At 37.2% G+C, this 17,064-nt stretch overlaps 1 protein-coding gene across 8 annotated transcripts in view; it reads left to right on the plus strand.

Annotated features, from left to right (window-relative positions):
• Positions 1-17,064, plus strand: part of Irag2 (inositol 1,4,5-triphosphate receptor associated 2) — a 115,872-nt gene that overhangs the window by 89,093 nt on the left and 9,715 nt on the right. For all 8 annotated transcript variants that reach the window (XM_063238397.1, XM_063238400.1, XM_063238401.1 and 5 more), the window contains 6 exons: positions 4,063-4,133; positions 7,190-7,247; positions 11,289-11,352; positions 11,437-11,464; positions 11,710-11,850; positions 15,233-15,367. In XM_063238397.1, coding sequence (XP_063094467.1) covers positions 4,063-4,133; positions 7,190-7,247; positions 11,289-11,352; positions 11,437-11,464; positions 11,710-11,850; positions 15,233-15,367 — 497 coding nt within the window. The remainder of the gene's footprint in view (positions 1-4,062; positions 4,134-7,189; positions 7,248-11,288; positions 11,353-11,436; positions 11,465-11,709; positions 11,851-15,232; positions 15,368-17,064) is intronic.

Consider the following 17,064-nt stretch of genomic DNA (forward strand, 5'->3'; position numbering starts at 1 on the left):
GACATAGATCAAAGGGAAGTTTTTCCTCTATTAAACATTTTATACTTTTTGTTTGATGGACCTTTCAAATCTACCATCTGTCTTAAAATTTAAAAAACTGAAATAAAGTCTTCTAAGGGAAAATTATGTATCTCTTAAGAAGCGGGTGACCAAACAAAAATGAGTGACCATTTTGTTCTTTTTCTGTATACATTTAAAAAATATTAAACAGGTTTAATAAATATTAAATATAAAATAGGTTTTGAATGTATTTTCTTCTTAAAGAAATCAGCCTCGCCCTGTCTGTAGCTTCTGATCTCTGAGGCTGAGCCCAGCTAAATGCAGAACAAAGAGTTATGTGCACAGGAGAATAATTACTGACCCTGCATTTCAGTGCAACACGCACATGAAATTATGAAAGGGAATTTAAAAGCATACCTTTTCTTCTTAAGTTTGATAACATTATATTTAGGAAGAAACTGTGTTTTATTAGGATATTATATTTGTTATCAACTTTGCATATAGTCTTATGCCGCTGAGCTAAATCCCCAGCCCGCATATATATTTCTTAACCCATTTGCCAAGCTACAAAAAAGCTAATGCTCCTAATTTTCAATCTTTTCTACTTCCAGTTACTATTATTAGATCCAGTAATGTGTTTCCGTTTTTTTAAAAGTCTGCCTTAGCTTTTTCTTTTATTTTTTTCCAATCCATTGGAATTTATTTTTATTTTTAAAGAGAAACCAGAAAAAACAAAAAAGAAACAACAGCAACAGCAAAAAAAAAAAACCCAAACAATAGCAGTATAGGATTTCAAGACACGATAGGAATTTAACAATAGTTGTTACATTGCGTATTGTTATCCTCAAAAGATTTCCTCAGATTACCAGATGTAGGCATACAAAGTTGATCAAACAGTATGAGCACTGACTGTTCTTTTCCTTAATTAACAGAATTAGTAGTACAATTATCTTAGCTATCTTGTGTATATAGACCCCTATTTATTTTTTTCCTTTTCCTTTCCTTCTTTTCTCCTTTCCCTCATTCAAGTTGTTCTTTCTTTTGAGCAGTTTATATTATTTTCACAGTATCTGTTGTACTTTTGGATCTTATTTAATCTTTTAGTTTCTTACACTGATACAATATGGTGTTTACACATGTTAGTCTGATTTATTTCACTTATAAGCATAGAGTAGTCTCAAGCAGCATCCATTTACCTGTAAAAGTCTCCAGTTTATCCTCCTTTATAGCTGAGTAGTACCCCATTGTATAGAAATTCCACATCTTCTTTATCCATTCCTTGGTTGATGGCATTTGGGTTGTTTCCAAGATCTAGCTATTACAAATGTACTGCTGTAAACATGGGTACACATATATCACTGTGGTATGACGTTTCTATTTCTTCTGGGTAAATATCCAGAAAAGAAATAGCTGGATTGAATGGGACCTCTAGTCCTAGTCTTTTGAGGAATCTCCACACTGATTTCCACAGTGGTTGCACCAGTCTGCACTCCCACCAGCAGTGGAGAAGGGTTCCTTTTTCCCTACAGCTCTGCCAGCATTTGTTACTGTTTGATTTCTTCATGACAGACATTCTTTCTGGAGTGAGATGGAATCTCAGTGTTGCTTTAATTTCTTGAATTAAAAATGATGTGGAACATTCTTTCATATATTTATTCTTCATCTGTATTTCTTCACCTGAGAATTATATATTCATTTCAGATGCTCATTTTTGGATCGGGTCTTTGAATTTAGGGGGTTTGATTTTTTTTCAATTGTTTATATATTATAGATAGAAGTCCTTTGTCTAAGGGACAGTTGGAAAATTTTTTCCCAATCTGTGGGATTTTTTTTTTCAACTGTTAGTGATTTCTTTTGATGTACAAAACGTTTTAATAAGATGAGATCACAGTTGTTGATTCTTTGATATTTCCCATACAGTTTGGGTTTGTTCATGAACTCCTTGCCTACTCCTATGTAGGCCCTGTGTCTTTTAGTATATTTAGTGTTTCTGTTTTAATATTTAGATCTTTGGTCCATTGTGACTTTACTTTAAAATGGACAAAAGTGCATGGTGATAGGCATGGGTCTAGTTTAAGTCTTTGGCATATGAAAAGCCAGTTTTCCCAGCACCATTTATTAAAGAGACAATCTTTCTTCCAGTAAACATGTTTGGCTTCTTTGTCAAAGATAAGGTGGCTGAGTGTGTTTGTAGTTGTGTCTGTATCTTCTATTCTGTTCCATTTATCCTCAAGTCTGGTAATTTTGTTGTTGTTGTTTTGCCAATACCATGCTGTTTTTATCACTGTATCTTTGTGGTATAATTTCAAGTTAAGGACAGTGATGCTTTTTGTCTTGCCTTTGTTGCCTGAGATTGTGTTTGTTATTCTAGGTCTCTTCTGTTTCTAGATGAATATTAGGAATGTTTTCTCTAGATCTGTGAGGTATGCTAATGGTATTTTGATTGGGGTTGCATTAAATCTGTACAGCAGTTTTGGGAGTATGACCATGTCCACAATATTGATTCTTTTGACCCATGAACAGGGATATCTTTCAGTTTTCTGAGATTCTCTTCAATCTCCTTTTTGAAGAACTGTAATTTTCAATATATAGATCTTTTACTTCCTTTGTTAGATTGATTCCTAGGTATTTCATTTTTTTGGATGCTACTGTGAAAGATTTTCTCTCATTTCTCTCTCAGTGACTTTGTTGTGTACAGGAATGCTATTGATTTTAGAGGGTTGACTTTGTATACACCTACATTGCTGAATTTGCTTATTATATCTAGTGGACTTTTGGTGGAGTTTCTATTAGAGTATCATGTCCCCTGCAAATAATGATAATTTAACTTCTTCTTTTCCTATCTGTATTCCTTTTATGTCTCGCTTGTCTAATTGCTCTGGCTAATGTTTCCAGAACTCTATCGAATAGGAGTGGTGATAGTGGGCTTCCTTGTCACAGAGACACCACACCCTCTGGATTTCCAGGGAAATGTTGTTAGAGATCGTGGAGAGCCTGAATATTCAGCTGCAGGCTGCCCTGTGCCATGGAAGAGTGAATAGTGGTCAAGATGCCCTTAGGAAATGGATGGTAACTGGCTTTTCAAAAGTAATGATCTTCCAATACTATAGCCATTTCTGTTGAGTACTCCTCAAAACTGTCAAGGTCATCAAAAGCAAGGAAGGTCTAAGAAATCGTCACCGCCAGGAGACACCTCCAATGTATCCAGTGAGATTTCAACTGAGATACCTTGTGTAGTTTGCCACACAACAATTCATGGTGACACCTTGAAGGCTGAAATGCAGTCCCAGTAGACCCCACTGCCTGTCTTGCCCGTTTGCCTGTTGCATGCTCCAGAGGGGAACAAGGCAGAACTTTTATTTTTTAAAGCAGCCTCCTATTTGAACGGGCATTGTCTTGGTCAGCTGTCCCTTGCTGGGAAAAAAATTCCAATACCTGCAATTTAAAGGCACAGAAGTTTATTTGGCTCACAGTTTTGGAGGTATACAGTTAACTGGTGCCAAGAAGAAACATCCCAGCTAAAAAGCCTGGCGGGGAAAAGCTGCTAGATCCATAGCAGCCAAGAAGCAGAGAGGGAAGGAAAACCTGGAGAGGCAGGGGTGGCAGACCCGATATGGTCCCCAGGGCCAGCTCCATGAGCCACTTCCTTCAACTAGGTCCTACATCCTCCTTTCTGTCTCTCCCAATAATGGCATCAAATCATAATCTCTCCACTGAAACAGTCTACACGTGCAATGAAGAGCTTCAGAATTCCAGTCATTCCCCAAAGCATATGAGTAAGCAATCTTTCAGCATAATTAGTGTTTTCTAGACACACACTGGATTCCAAGCATAATGACCCTTCATACAGATATTCATTTCTGTTGGGAAATATTCCATGCCTTGGTTTTCTTGTGGGTCTCCATTGCTTCATCCCTGGCTCGGAGGCCACAGGTTTTTATAGTATCTAATTTGTCTCACACGTTAAGGCTTTTTCCATGGACTGGTCTGTCCTTATTGCTGAACCCTCGGTTACTTGTTAATGCTCCTCCAGCTGTCTTCCATGTTTCCTTTTTGTTCTAGGCACCAGTTCAACTTATGAGAATATTGCATGCCAAGACACCGTGACCAAGGAGAAAACTGTGTCAAATCTGGTAAGGAACTGAGCCCACGTCAACCTTTCAGTGCCTATGGTTCCATTTTTGGAACACCCATGACAGCGGATGATAGTAAAATTTTTTTCTCTTCACATTCTTGTTCCTTGAATTTTAAGTAACATATACGAGTTTCATGCATCATTTCCAAACCTTGCAATCTTTGGCATAAATGGGCCAATACTAAAAGTGAAGTTATACTACAGTGTCAGAACTGTTTTTAAATTTGCAAAGTACAATCAGAAGTACTTTATCTTTTCAAAATATTATGGGATGAGTAGAATATAATTATATCATATTTTATAGATAAGTCAAGGCCACAGCATCCCTGAGATTTGTCCAAGGTAACACAATAGAAAAAGAACTAAGCTTCAAATTGATTTTTCACTGAATCATTTACTCGTATACATCAAAGAGCTATCAGAAGTAAGCTAAATATCTCTCAGTAGAAGATTGCTTAAGTAAATTATCCTTTAATGAAGTAAACAGTACTATACTAAGTAAACACTACTAAAACAGTAGTGTCTGTCTTAAAAGTGAGTTCTAGTCAGGTATGGTAGCACACACCTGTGACCCCAGCACTTGGGAGGCCAAGGCAGGAGGATTGCTGTGATTTCAAAATCAACCTGGGCTACATAGTGCATTCAAGGTCAGTCTGAACTACATAGCAAAACCTTGTCTGTGTCACCTACACACATACAAATCTAATCAGGTGAAGAAACAGATAATTACCAATACTTAGAGGGTGATATATGATATGAAAAATTACGAGGGATGGAAGCCCAGAAATAGCATCAGAGCAGAGACATCATGTGAGTGATATTGAATGTTCTACAGTCCCACGGCAAAGCCTTATAAGCCTTTGCAAGGATAGCTATCTCCTTTCATAGAAAAGAGTTCTATGAAAGAGATTTATTGCCATTTGCATGAGTTAATATATAGTTATTAAAGTTAACTTAACAATGGGTCCAGTTTCACAATTCTTCAAGGGTATCACTTATTGTTAGAATCTCTTGTGTACATGTGGAGTTTTGTGCATATTACTGCTTTTATTTATTGCTTTTAGCCCAGTATGTAAACATTGCTGTAGGGAGGCCGATCTGGCAGCAAGTTAGTAGAGACCCATGCAAACTGACATAAGAGATGATGGCATGGATGCATTCGGGCAACAAGGTAGATAAAAAATGTTACAGCATTTCAGGCTGAAGGAAGTAGGATACTTGGATTTGTGACTGAGAATTATGCTTTGATGTGAAGTACAGACAGGGTGTCATGTTGGCTGAAAGTCGGTCCCCCTATAACTAATGGACAGAAGGGAATTCCCTGCTTTAATTTTCCATAGTAGTGTCTGCTGAGAAAAAATTTACTCATCTAAACAAATAGACACAAAGACATTTTAAGAAAGAATAGATTTAAAAAACATTGCAATGGAGGTCGTAGGACTGAGGAGGATGTGATTAGAATAATTCAAATGGGAGGAGAAGGTAGTTTGAGCTTGGTGAGGCTGGGGAAAAGGAGATTAGACTGATGTATTTAGGGGGGAGAGTTGCTATCAGTGTGGGAAAAGGGAACTACTCAGGTTTATGGTTTAACTGTAGGAAGGAGTAGAGCAACATGAGAAGGAGGCAGGAGGAAAAGCATAATGTGTGAGGCAAAAGCAGACCAAGAGGAGAAAAGTCCAGCTTCAGGTCGATGTGAGACACCAGCAGCCTTCATCGTTTTCCACGCAGCTGTGTTTCCATCTGCAGGGAAACACATGTCTGTGAGTTAGCAAAAGCAACAAATACAATCACGTGTGTGGGTGAGATTTCCAAGGACCCTGAAAGGCAGGAAGAAGGAGCACAGGGTCACGGAATTGTGACGAGCAGCTTCTGTGAGAGGAGGCCAGGGCGGAGCAGATGAATGAAGGGCTGTGGAAGCAACATGGCGCCCATCATGAGAAGAAAACAGAGAAGCAAACATCTTCAAGGTTGAGGACGTTAGGGGCTGGGGACATAGCTCAGTGGTGTAGTGCCTGTCAGGTTGTGTTTGATTCCTGGTACCAAAAAAGGAATGTGTAGTTGTTTTTGCTTTTTGTGTGTTTGTTAGATGTGAGGTCAAGTAAGATAAAGACCGATGGTTACCCATTGGATTTGGCAAGAGGCAGCTCATGGCTGACAGATGAGAACAGTTTGGGTGGAGTGTGGTCTAGGAGCAGAGGAGCTAGTTGGATCACAATGGAGGTAAAGAACCAGAAGCAGCATCCAGCAATGGGCCATGCAGATCTGGAGAAGAAAGAGCTGGTGCTGAGGAAATTCATGAGCTGGAGGGGATTCCAAAATGTGAAGAGTGTTTGCATGATGATGAGAGGGAGCCAGTGTTTTCCCTATATTGTTAATGTTTGTTACATTTCACCAAAACCTTTACTTCAGTTGTCTAAAAATGATAGGACATGGTATCAATGACTCGACCAAGGATATTTTTTTTCTTTCTTGCTTGCTTACTTACTTTTTAATGGGAAATTTCTTTGGTTTCTTAAATTTCTCTACTCATCTAATATTTAATAATATTGTATAATGGTGGCATAGGTAAAGTTTTCCTGGTAGATTTTGCTGGGTAGTGCAAGACAATCCTGTTTTGATGGTGACTCTTATGCAGATGCATTTGTTTAAGACCTAAAAATATCTGATGTGGAATTAAAGCCTCACATAGCACAGTCTTAGCTGTTAGCTCTGTCATAACTCCTTCCAGAGCCCATAGGAGAAACTGGCTGTGCTTCCTCCATCCAGCCCTCCTGCCCCCCGCAGAGACTGCACATGCTTCTCAAGCACTGTTATCTCTCCAATCAGAACACTTGCCTATCTATGCCTCATTTATTGGGCAGCCAATCCTAGTTTGCTTTGTGTTAACCTGTATTATGTTTGCAGCTTTTCATACCATTACATTCTTTTTGCCTTACTAGACTGGAAGTTCCTTTGGAGCCAGTGGTTTTCCCCCTAACTCTAATTACAGTTCCCTGAGTACTACAGAAGGCTTTCCATTCTGTGTGTAGCAATAACATTTCCTTATGATTTTAGGAAGCCAAAGAGGTGCCCAAAACAACAGAAGAACATAGAAAAGAATGTGCTGCAGGAGGTAAGAGGTGTTTTCTTTCCAACCCAGATGAATTTTTGCTCCCCACTGATATTTTTTAGATGTGATCTTCATGAGTAAAGCTATGCCACCTGCACAATCTGGAACCTTTGTAGGACATCAGCCAGTTAGATTCAGTGTTGACTCCACTTTGCAAAAACCACATTAAGGCACTGCATTGGCTCTTCGATCCTGGATGACTTGTGATAATAACTAGTACTCCATTGTGAACTTGAAACGAAGCTGGTATTGTAGTAAATTCTGTGCTCTACTTCTTGACTTCTTTTTCAATATCCTATCTAAAAGTAAATGAGCCAGTATTTACAAAGTAAGAGCTGATACGCCTTTCTCCACAGCGTGTCTTCGTTAAAATGGATCAGTGGAGAGAGTTCAAGCTTCTGAGTTACACAAACTCTGGGCTGGGTCAATCTGTTACCAGCTATGTGATCTCAGAAAGTTACTGAACCTGAATTTCAGTATTGTCATCTGCAAAGCTGAAATGATGAATTAAAAATACATATACTATAATGAAGACATACTGTAGGCTAAGTATTAGGCTAAATTCTTTGTGCACACAGTTTCATTCAATTCTCCAACTATATGGTGAAAGTAACTTGTGACTCAGTTTTCTAGTCTGGAAAGATAGAAAATATGGTAACAGTAACACAGAAGGTTTGCTGCAAGGGTTGAATAAATTTATATAGATTTCCCAGCACAGAAATTATCATAAAAGTTACAAAAATATCATAAATATCATAAAAATCATATTATAGATGGCTTAAGGAGATTGTGACTATTTGAAGATCACTTATCTGTAAGAGTCAAAGCTCAAACTAGGTGTGGTGGTCATACCTGCAATCCCCGCACTTAGGAGGCTGATGTAGCTGCATCTCTGAGTTTAAGATAAACCTGCACGATCCATAAGTTCAAGGCAGCCTGTGGACTATATAGCAAGAGCCTGTCGCAAAAAGTGAGTCAAAGTTTGGGACTGGGGATTTAGCTCAGTGACATAAGCGCCTGCCTTGCAAGCAGGCAGTTGTGAGTTCGATTCCCGGAAAGTTCATGTTTAAGTGTTGTCCAGCCAACATCTTCCTAAATGGAGAGAGCTGTAAACTCTAAAATCAGAAACAAGACAAGGATATCCATCACCACCCTGTTCAGTATAGTTCCTGAAACAGAGTGAAAGCAGTTAGCCAATAGAAAGGGAATGTAGATAAGAAAGGAAAAAGTTAAATTATTATGTGCAAATAATATAATCCTTTACTTAAAAAACCTCCCCCAAACCACCAAAAGATTTCTGGAATTAATAAACAAATTCAGTAGCTTAGCAGGATACACTCAAAAATCAATAGCATTTCTATACCCAATAACAAAACTCCAAGACAAAAATTACTTTTCACATAGTATCAAGAAAAATTAAATACTGAAAGATTACTGTAATCAAGGAAGTGAAACACCTCTACAATAAAAACTATAGTACTCTGAAAAAGGAGATTGAAGAGAATATCCAAAAATGGAAAGCTATCGCCTGTTCCTAGATAGGCAGAGCCAGTAAAGTAAAAATGGTCATACTTCCAACACTGTTACACAGATTTAATGCAACCCCAAACAAAATATCAGTAGCATTCCTCACAACTATAAACAGCAATCCTAAAGTTCATATGGAACCAGAAAAGCAAAAGAAATTCTGGGCAAAAAGGGCAAGGCAAGAAGCATCACCATCCAGACTTCAAATTATACTACAAAGCTACAATGATTTTTAAAAAAAAAAACAGTATGGTATTGGTAAAAGACTTGTAGAGCAGTGGAGAAGAACAGAAGATGCATAAATAACATCAGACACACGAAGCTACCTTACCTTGAGTAAGGGGCCAACTTCTTTTGCTGGAGGAAAGACAATCTCTAGCAAATGGTGCTGGGAGCACTGCTTAGCCACAGACTGAAAATTGAACCTAGACCCATATATCTCACCATGCACCAAGCTGAAATCAGAATGGTTCAGAGATCTAAATGTTAAAATAGTTTTCTGGAAGACAAAAGAGGTAAAATTCTCAAAGACATAGGTACAGGCAGACTTTCTGAACAGAACCCCAGTTTTATAAGAAATAGTAGCAAGAATCAACAAATGTGATCAAATAAAATTTTAAAATCACATCAAATTAAAAAGCTTCTGTACAGCAAAGGAAACCAGCAATAGAGTGAAGAGACAATCTACAAATGGGAAAGAATGTTGGCAGCTACTTCTCAAAGGAATACTATATAGAATATAGGAAGAACTGAAAAAAAATAGACTTACTAAATTTAAAGACCCAGTCAAACAGTGGGCACCTGAAATAAATAGAAACTTCTCAGACGAAGAAGTACAAATGGCCAATAAATACATGAAAAAATGTTCAGCATCGTTGACCATTTGAGAAAAGTAAATTAAAACAATTGTGAGATTCCATGTGGCTTCTAAAACAATGGCCATCATCAAGAAATTGACAGTAGCAAATGCTGGAGAGGCTGAGAGGGAAAAGGAATCCTTCTTCATTGTTGGTGAGAGTGTAGACTGATCCAGCACCATGGAATTCAGTATGGAGATTCAAAAAAGAAAAGCAAAACAAAGCTAAGACTAAACATTTTTATTTGACTCAGCTATTCCTCTTCTATGTATCTTCCCGAAAGAGTCAGCATCATATTATAGTGATACATACCCATTTTATAGCAGCACAATTCATAATAGCTAAATCTTGGAAGATGCCAATTTGTCCATCAACAGATGGATGGATAAAATATGGTATTTATGTACAATAGAGTACTACGCTGTCACAAAGAAGGATTAACTTGAGTTTATCCTTCATTTGTAGGAAAATGGGTACACCTTGAGGCCATCATGTTAAATGAAATCAGATATACAAGCTTAAGTGTTGTGTGGTTTGTCTTATATGAGAAACTCAACATATAAATAAATTACAAAATAAAAGATAGACAATAGGGAAAAAAAGGTGTAAAAAGTTATTGTAATCCAATATGGCCAATCTATCTGAAAGTTTACCTTGATTTAGTATGATTGTCTTATGTGTTTTCTGATTTTTGGCATGTTTGTATGGCTACTAATCTGTGTTTATGACTATTAATTTGAGAAGGACAGGAAAGAAATGAATCTGTTGCTGGCAAAAAATACTTTTGAAATAGGGGTGGAAGGGAAGGGTGAATAATCGAGATGTGTTATGGACATGCCAGTTCCCCACAATGAATGAATGTGTTATGTGTTGCAAACATGTACAAATAAAAATGAAAAAATTTAAAAATAATCCAAATCAATCAGATGTTGTCAACTTTAAAACGATTGCTCTTAATATATGTTGTGCTTTGCAAAGGTGTTATAAAGAAAATAATATTATGTGTAGAGAGCTTTGTCCTGAGACTGGCATATAGTAAGTCTGTGGTTGATGCTGTGTTTATTGTTACTGTTATTGTTACCAGTATTATTATCTTATCACTACCATTAGTACTGTTACTACTCCTATTACTCATACTGCTGCTGCTGTTAGAGTCTCCATCCACAGAAGGATCAGGTAACAAAAGAAGGCATTCATTTAGTCCTGGGGTCTAATATAACAGACATTCAAATATAAAGAGGGCACCCTGGACTGTCCCTGGACTCTCAGACAGCTTTAGGTTTCAAAGACTATCCGGACTCTGTGGTTTTCATGTTGTGATCCCAACAGCTTAGCATAACAATATCTTATAATTTCAGCAGACACATGAGCTATTATTTTGGATATATTTAAATGCAATAACTTTGTTAATAAAGACAAGGCATGGTAGCAATTTGATGGAAATGTGCTTTTAGGTTTTTTCGTTAAACATAAGCTTCCTTAATGGTTCCATTTCAAGATAAGCAAAACAAACACCTTATTGCTGTTTGGCATCTTGGTCTTGAGTTTCACCTTCCATTAATATGCCATAGGCATCACTGTGGCTCATCTCATGGTGGGGACAGGAAGCAGAGGATGTGAAGCCTTTTTAACCAATATTTTTTTTGTTATCTTTTAATAGAAACTGAGGTTTCCTCTCCTCCGGTAGCCACTGGGAGATCAGTTAACTTTAGACAAAGTGACAAGTAAGCTTTTTTCATGTTGCAACTTAACATTTTTCTATTTTACTTTGAATTACGTTTGAATAAATTCTTTGTCTTATCCCACAGCACTTCTGCTAATGAGAAAGAGGTGGAGGTGAGTGGAAAGCCTGCATTAAAAAAAAAGTGTTTCAGACTCTCCTGCTAAGGTTGCATCATGCTTTTGCATACATGTTCGTATGTTTGGCCTGATAGCAACTAAGTGCCTGCATGTAAGGCCCGTGTATGTTAGCACCAGGAGACTGGGAGAAGGAAGCAATAGCTTGGTCTAATCTGTGTTAAACTGAAATATTTGATCACATCCAACTTGCTCTCCTCTCCTTCACATTATTTGGACAACAGGCAGAATTTCTCAGATTATCTTTGGCATTTAAGTGTGACTGGTTTACACTGGAGAAAAGAGTGAAGCTTGAAGAGAGGTCCCGTGACTTGGCAGAAGAAAACCTGAAGAAAGAAATCACCAACTGTTTAAAGCTCTTAGAGGTGAGGATCAGAACATCCAGGAACTATACGTGTGGTCATGTTTTAATGATGTCTTGATAGCTACAATACTGGTTTACTTCAGTAACTAAAATCACAGTGCGAGTTACTTAAAAAAAATCACAGGCTATGCCTGACCCACTTGAGAGTTAATGAAAAGAAAAACTTCAGGGTTAGTGTAAAATAAAAGTTTCAGTAATAGGAAGTATCAGAAATAAAATCTTATGCAACCTCTATTTTCCTTCTGGATTTTCAAATAAATTTCAGGCAGAAGAGCAATTGCACAGGAAACTGAACAATAAGAGATAATATCAGGGCTGGGGTAAATTTAGCTCAGGGGCATAAGCACCTGCCTGGCAAGTGTGAGGTCACGAGTTCGCTCCTCAGTACTAAAAATGATAATATCAGTTTTAAGTTTCATGAAAAATCAAATATTTCCTTGTCTGATTAACTGGAAAAAATAATGTGACTGATGTCAGTCTTATGAGATCGTGTGCAAGCCCACGGTAAAGTACCAAAAAACCAAGAAGCGTACACGGCAGGGTAACAACTAGTACCCTTCATCCCGTGATGTTGGTATGTGCTTAGAGATCGGTCTGGAAAATAAGGAGCTTGATTTTAGAGGAAGAAAATTAAAACTGAGAAACCATTTATATTAAAATGTAACATCGTGATAATTTTCCTCCATTCCACAGCTCCTGGTAAACCACCCTTCCACTTTATACTTCTATGAATTTGATTACTTTAGATATCTCATATAAGTTTCTACGAGTCCTATGATATTGGCCTTTCTGTAATGGGTTTATTTCACCTAGCATAATGTCTTCCGGGCTCATCTGTGTTATAGCACGTAACAGTACTGCCTTCCTTTCTAAGGCTGAATAACAGCTACTGCATATATAGATACACACAATGTATGGGACGTTTTGCTTACCTGTTCATTCACTGATGGGCATTTGGCTTGCTCCTACGTCTTAGCAATTGGGAATAGCTCAGCCATAAGTATGGATATACAAATATCTCTTCCAGACTCTGCTCTTATTCCTCTTTGGTGTGTATTAAGAAGTCGAATTTCTGGATCATATAATAATTCTATTTGCAGTTTCTTGAGAAACCACTGTGATGTTCCCCACAGCAGCTGCACCATTTTACACTGCCACAAACAGGCAGTCTCCAGCTTCTTCAGCTCCGCGCTAACACTATCATTTTCCATTTATTTCTATGGTTGCCATCCTGGTGGGAACAGGGTGGCAGTTTGTGGTTTTGATTTGAAATTCTCAGTGCTCATTGACCAATTGTGTATCACTTTTGGAAAGATGTTATTCAAATCCTCTGTCCATTTTTAAATTACTTAAATTTTTCTATTGTTGAGTTGTAGGAGTTCTTGACATATTTTCCATGTTGATCGCTTTTCAGCTATAGACTTAAAAATATTTTCTCCTTTTCCCTGGGTTATATTTCACTCTGGTGATTGGGTCCCTGGGTTATCCTTCACTCCCGTGATTGGGTCCCTAAAGACACTTATAAACCTGATGTGGTCTCATTTGTTTATTTTCATTTTTATTGCCTGTCCTTTGATAGCCTAATCCAAGAAATCATTGCCAAATTCAGGGTCAGGAAGATTTTCCTCTGTTGTCTTCCAGAATTTTCTAGTTTAGGCCTCACATTTGGGTCATCAATCCATGTTGAGTGAATTTCTGTGTGTGGCATAAGGGTTCAATCTCATATTTTTCAATCTTTGCAACACTACTTACTGAAGAGAGACCTTTCCTCATTATGCATTCTTGGCACTCTTGTTGTTGATCATTTGATTGTAGATGTGAGGACTTACTTTAGGACTTCTTATTATAGTCCACTAGTCTATATATCTTTTGGCAGGGGCTGAGGTAATAAGGATTGAATACATGGCCTTTATTCTTTGTTCTCCAAGACTTTTGTTTTTAAATCACTAAATCACTCAGGCTGGGCTCCAACTTTCCATCCTGCTGCTTCAGCCCCCCAGAGTGCTGGAATTACTAGCATATGCCACTACACCTAGCTCATGCTTCTTTTAAAAGCCTAAAATAGTAATAAATTTCACTACCAAACAGCTGTATGGGCTGAATAAAATGTCAAGTTGTTTGCTTTGACTTAAGTGTTTTTTGTTGTTTTTGTTTTTACAGTGCTAAGGATTGAACTTGGGTCCTTCCCGCTGAGCTATGTCCCCACCCGATTTTTATTTTTTATTCTGTGACAGGGTATTGCTAAATTACTGCATTGCCCAGACCGTGTTGGAATTTGCTATCTTTTTGCCTTAGCCTCTCTGAATGTTGGGATCACAGAGTGTGCCACCATCCCTAGCTTTGTATCATTTTTTATGCCAGATTTCTAGAAGGATTGGCTTTTTTTTTTTTTCTTCTGAAACAGGGTCTTTCCATTTGGTTCAGATCACTGTGTAGCCCAGGCTAGCTTGGAACTTGAGGTGATTCTGCCTTTGTCTCCCAAGTGCTGGGGTTACAGGCATGTACCATCATGCCCAGCCATTCATTCATTTTTTTCTTTCTTTTTTAAAGTTTGGTAGAATTCCCTAGTGAAATCCCTAGGCATTTCTTTGTTGAAAGGTTTGGATTACTGATCTGATGTCCCTACTAGTTACAGTCTGTTCAGATTCCTTATTTCTTCTTGATTTAATGTTGATTAACCATGTTCTGTTGTCAGTTTAATGGTGTCTTTTATAATTCATGGTATTAAAAAAAAATTTTTTTTTTGTCTTTTTTGAGACAGGATCTCACTATGCAGTTTGGGCTGGCCTTGAACTTACTTTGAAGCCCAGGCTGGTCTCAAACTCCCAGTGATCCTCCTGCCTCAGCCTCCCAAGTGCTGGGATTACAGACATGCATCACCATGCATGCCTCAATTTATAGTATTTTAGATTGGGTATATTTTAGAAATTTGCTCAAGATCACCCAACTTTTGAGCAGTAGATTATTTGCTTTCTATTCTGTTGTTTTCTTACTTCTGTCTCTACTTTAATGAGGACAGTCTTTCATCAGGAAGAGTCTTGTCTGAAATAAAAGGTACATTCAGATCAAGAGTATATTTAAAAGATTCTATGACCAACAACATACATATAAGTGCTAAATAATAAATAAATTCATATTTGGTTATCATCCATTCTTGATCTTGATTTTTACCCATTCATCAAGATAGTTGAAATTAGACTACAGTGTATTAGAGAATCACTTGCTGAGTGCTTGTGTTGGATATCTTAACACTTCACTCTCTATTAATTTTGTTTTTTTTTTAAATCAGTACTGGGGATTGAACTCACAACCGCACGCTTGCAAAGCAGGTGCTTATGCTGCTGAGCTAAATCCCCAGTCCTAACACTTTGTTCTCTGTGCAGTCTTTAACACCTCTGTGTGAAGAAGACAACCAGGCCCAGGAAATCATTAAGAAGCTGGAGAGTAGTATAACATTTCTTAGCCAGTGTACAGCGCGGGTGGCCAGCAGAGCTGAGATGTTAGGAGCCATCAATCAGGTAAGTTGTCGCCATTTCTCTTGTGAGAGTGAAATTACTCAAAAGATTTATGTTCCCTGAGATGCATTTGTAAGAATGAGATTAAAGGAATCTTTGTTATATAAGGCATCCATGTTTAATGTAAGAAATTAAAATATACAAATGAAATGTAAAGAAAAATCTCTCCCTAATATTAGCCAATGACCATCATCCTAAAAATTGTGTTGTACATTCTTGTACACATTCCCTTCATACATGGTTATAAACTGCTTCCAAGTAATACGTTTTTCATTTAATATATAACGTGATACAAACATTATACACCCATATCACGATTTTTCAGCTCTGTTGGTTGAGGAGACATGACTTGTTTATTTCCTTATATTCCTTACTATTTTTGCTGTTATAAGTGATTCTACAATAAACATTCTTGTACATGTATCTTTGTATACTTATTTGTAGAGAAGTAGGATTTAAAAATTTATAGGCAAAGTTGGGAGTTGGCTTTTTGAAATCTAGACTAAACAGACTTATGAAAATCTATTAAGAGGGAGATATTTCCTTTTGGGTCATAGTTACTTATTTGATATACTTTTTAAAATATCCTACTTCAGTTTAATCTCTCACTAAAAAATAATTTTATTTTTTGTGACAATTTTTATCTTTGTGACAATTTTATATATGCATATAGGTTTTTAAAAGCTAAGTAACTGGGGTTGGGGATTTAGCTCAGTTGCATAAGTGCCTGCTTGGCAAGCATGAGGTCATAAGTTTGATCCCAGGTACCCAAAAAAAACCCAACAATAACACAACAAAAAATCTAAGTAATTCTATAAACCTTATTATTCAATTTTCCAGGCTCTAGACTGGCAACAACCTGAAACTTATGATTCGTTTTATTGTTATCCGTATTTTGTTATTCGTTATATTGTATCCGTATTTCTAAATAACATACTTATGATGCCAGCTAGTGATTGGTTTTCAGCTTTACATGTTGCTTTCCCATTATGAAGATGTGGATCTCTGTCACTCTCAGCCCTTCACACATTTTCACAGCCCTCACCCCGCTGCTCTCCTGTCCTCTTTCCTGACTAATCTCACGCAACATGAAGGTCAAGAGCTGACGTGTGTGACCTTGCAGGTCGCTCTATGTGTTTATTTTGTTTTGTTTTACTTTTTGGGCAAATCTACAGCCTGCTTAAATCCACTGAATTGCTCACATTAAAAATGGTTAAGTTTTTTTTAAAATTGTAAATTGTGTATCAACATTAAAAAGAAGAAAAATATACAATGAATGAACCTTGTTAATTCTCCCAAAAAGTGCTTTTGAGCCACGTTGGGAAATTTCAGGATGAACTAGCATGTTATTTTAAGGCACTTTTGTTTAGCCTTGTGAGAGTGATGTATAGTTAAGGAAATGCATTTTCTCCTTTTGAAAAATCCTTACTGGAGTATTTAAGAGTAGAAAAAAAATGATGTCTCTCACTTGTGTTTTTTTTAACAAATTCAAAATGGGAAGAAGATGAATCTGGTTTGGGGGCAGATAAACTTAACGGCAAAATAGTCACTGTAAAGCTGGAGATGTGTGGATTTATTGCTTAATTTCTGTCTGTTTGGAAATTAAAGTTATAAAAGTTAAACAAGAGCATTAGTGAATGAATAGACTGAAGTTGTGTAAACATTCTCATGACCATGAAGATTCTGTTCTCTGCTAAGAT

The sequence above is a fragment of the Cavia porcellus genome, unplaced genomic scaffold (assembly GCF_034190915.1).
Source record: "Cavia porcellus strain 051 isolate PalLab524CR breed Dunkin Hartley unplaced genomic scaffold, mCavPor4.1 scaffold_27, whole genome shotgun sequence".
Classification (NCBI taxonomy): domain Eukaryota; kingdom Metazoa; phylum Chordata; class Mammalia; order Rodentia; family Caviidae; genus Cavia; species Cavia porcellus.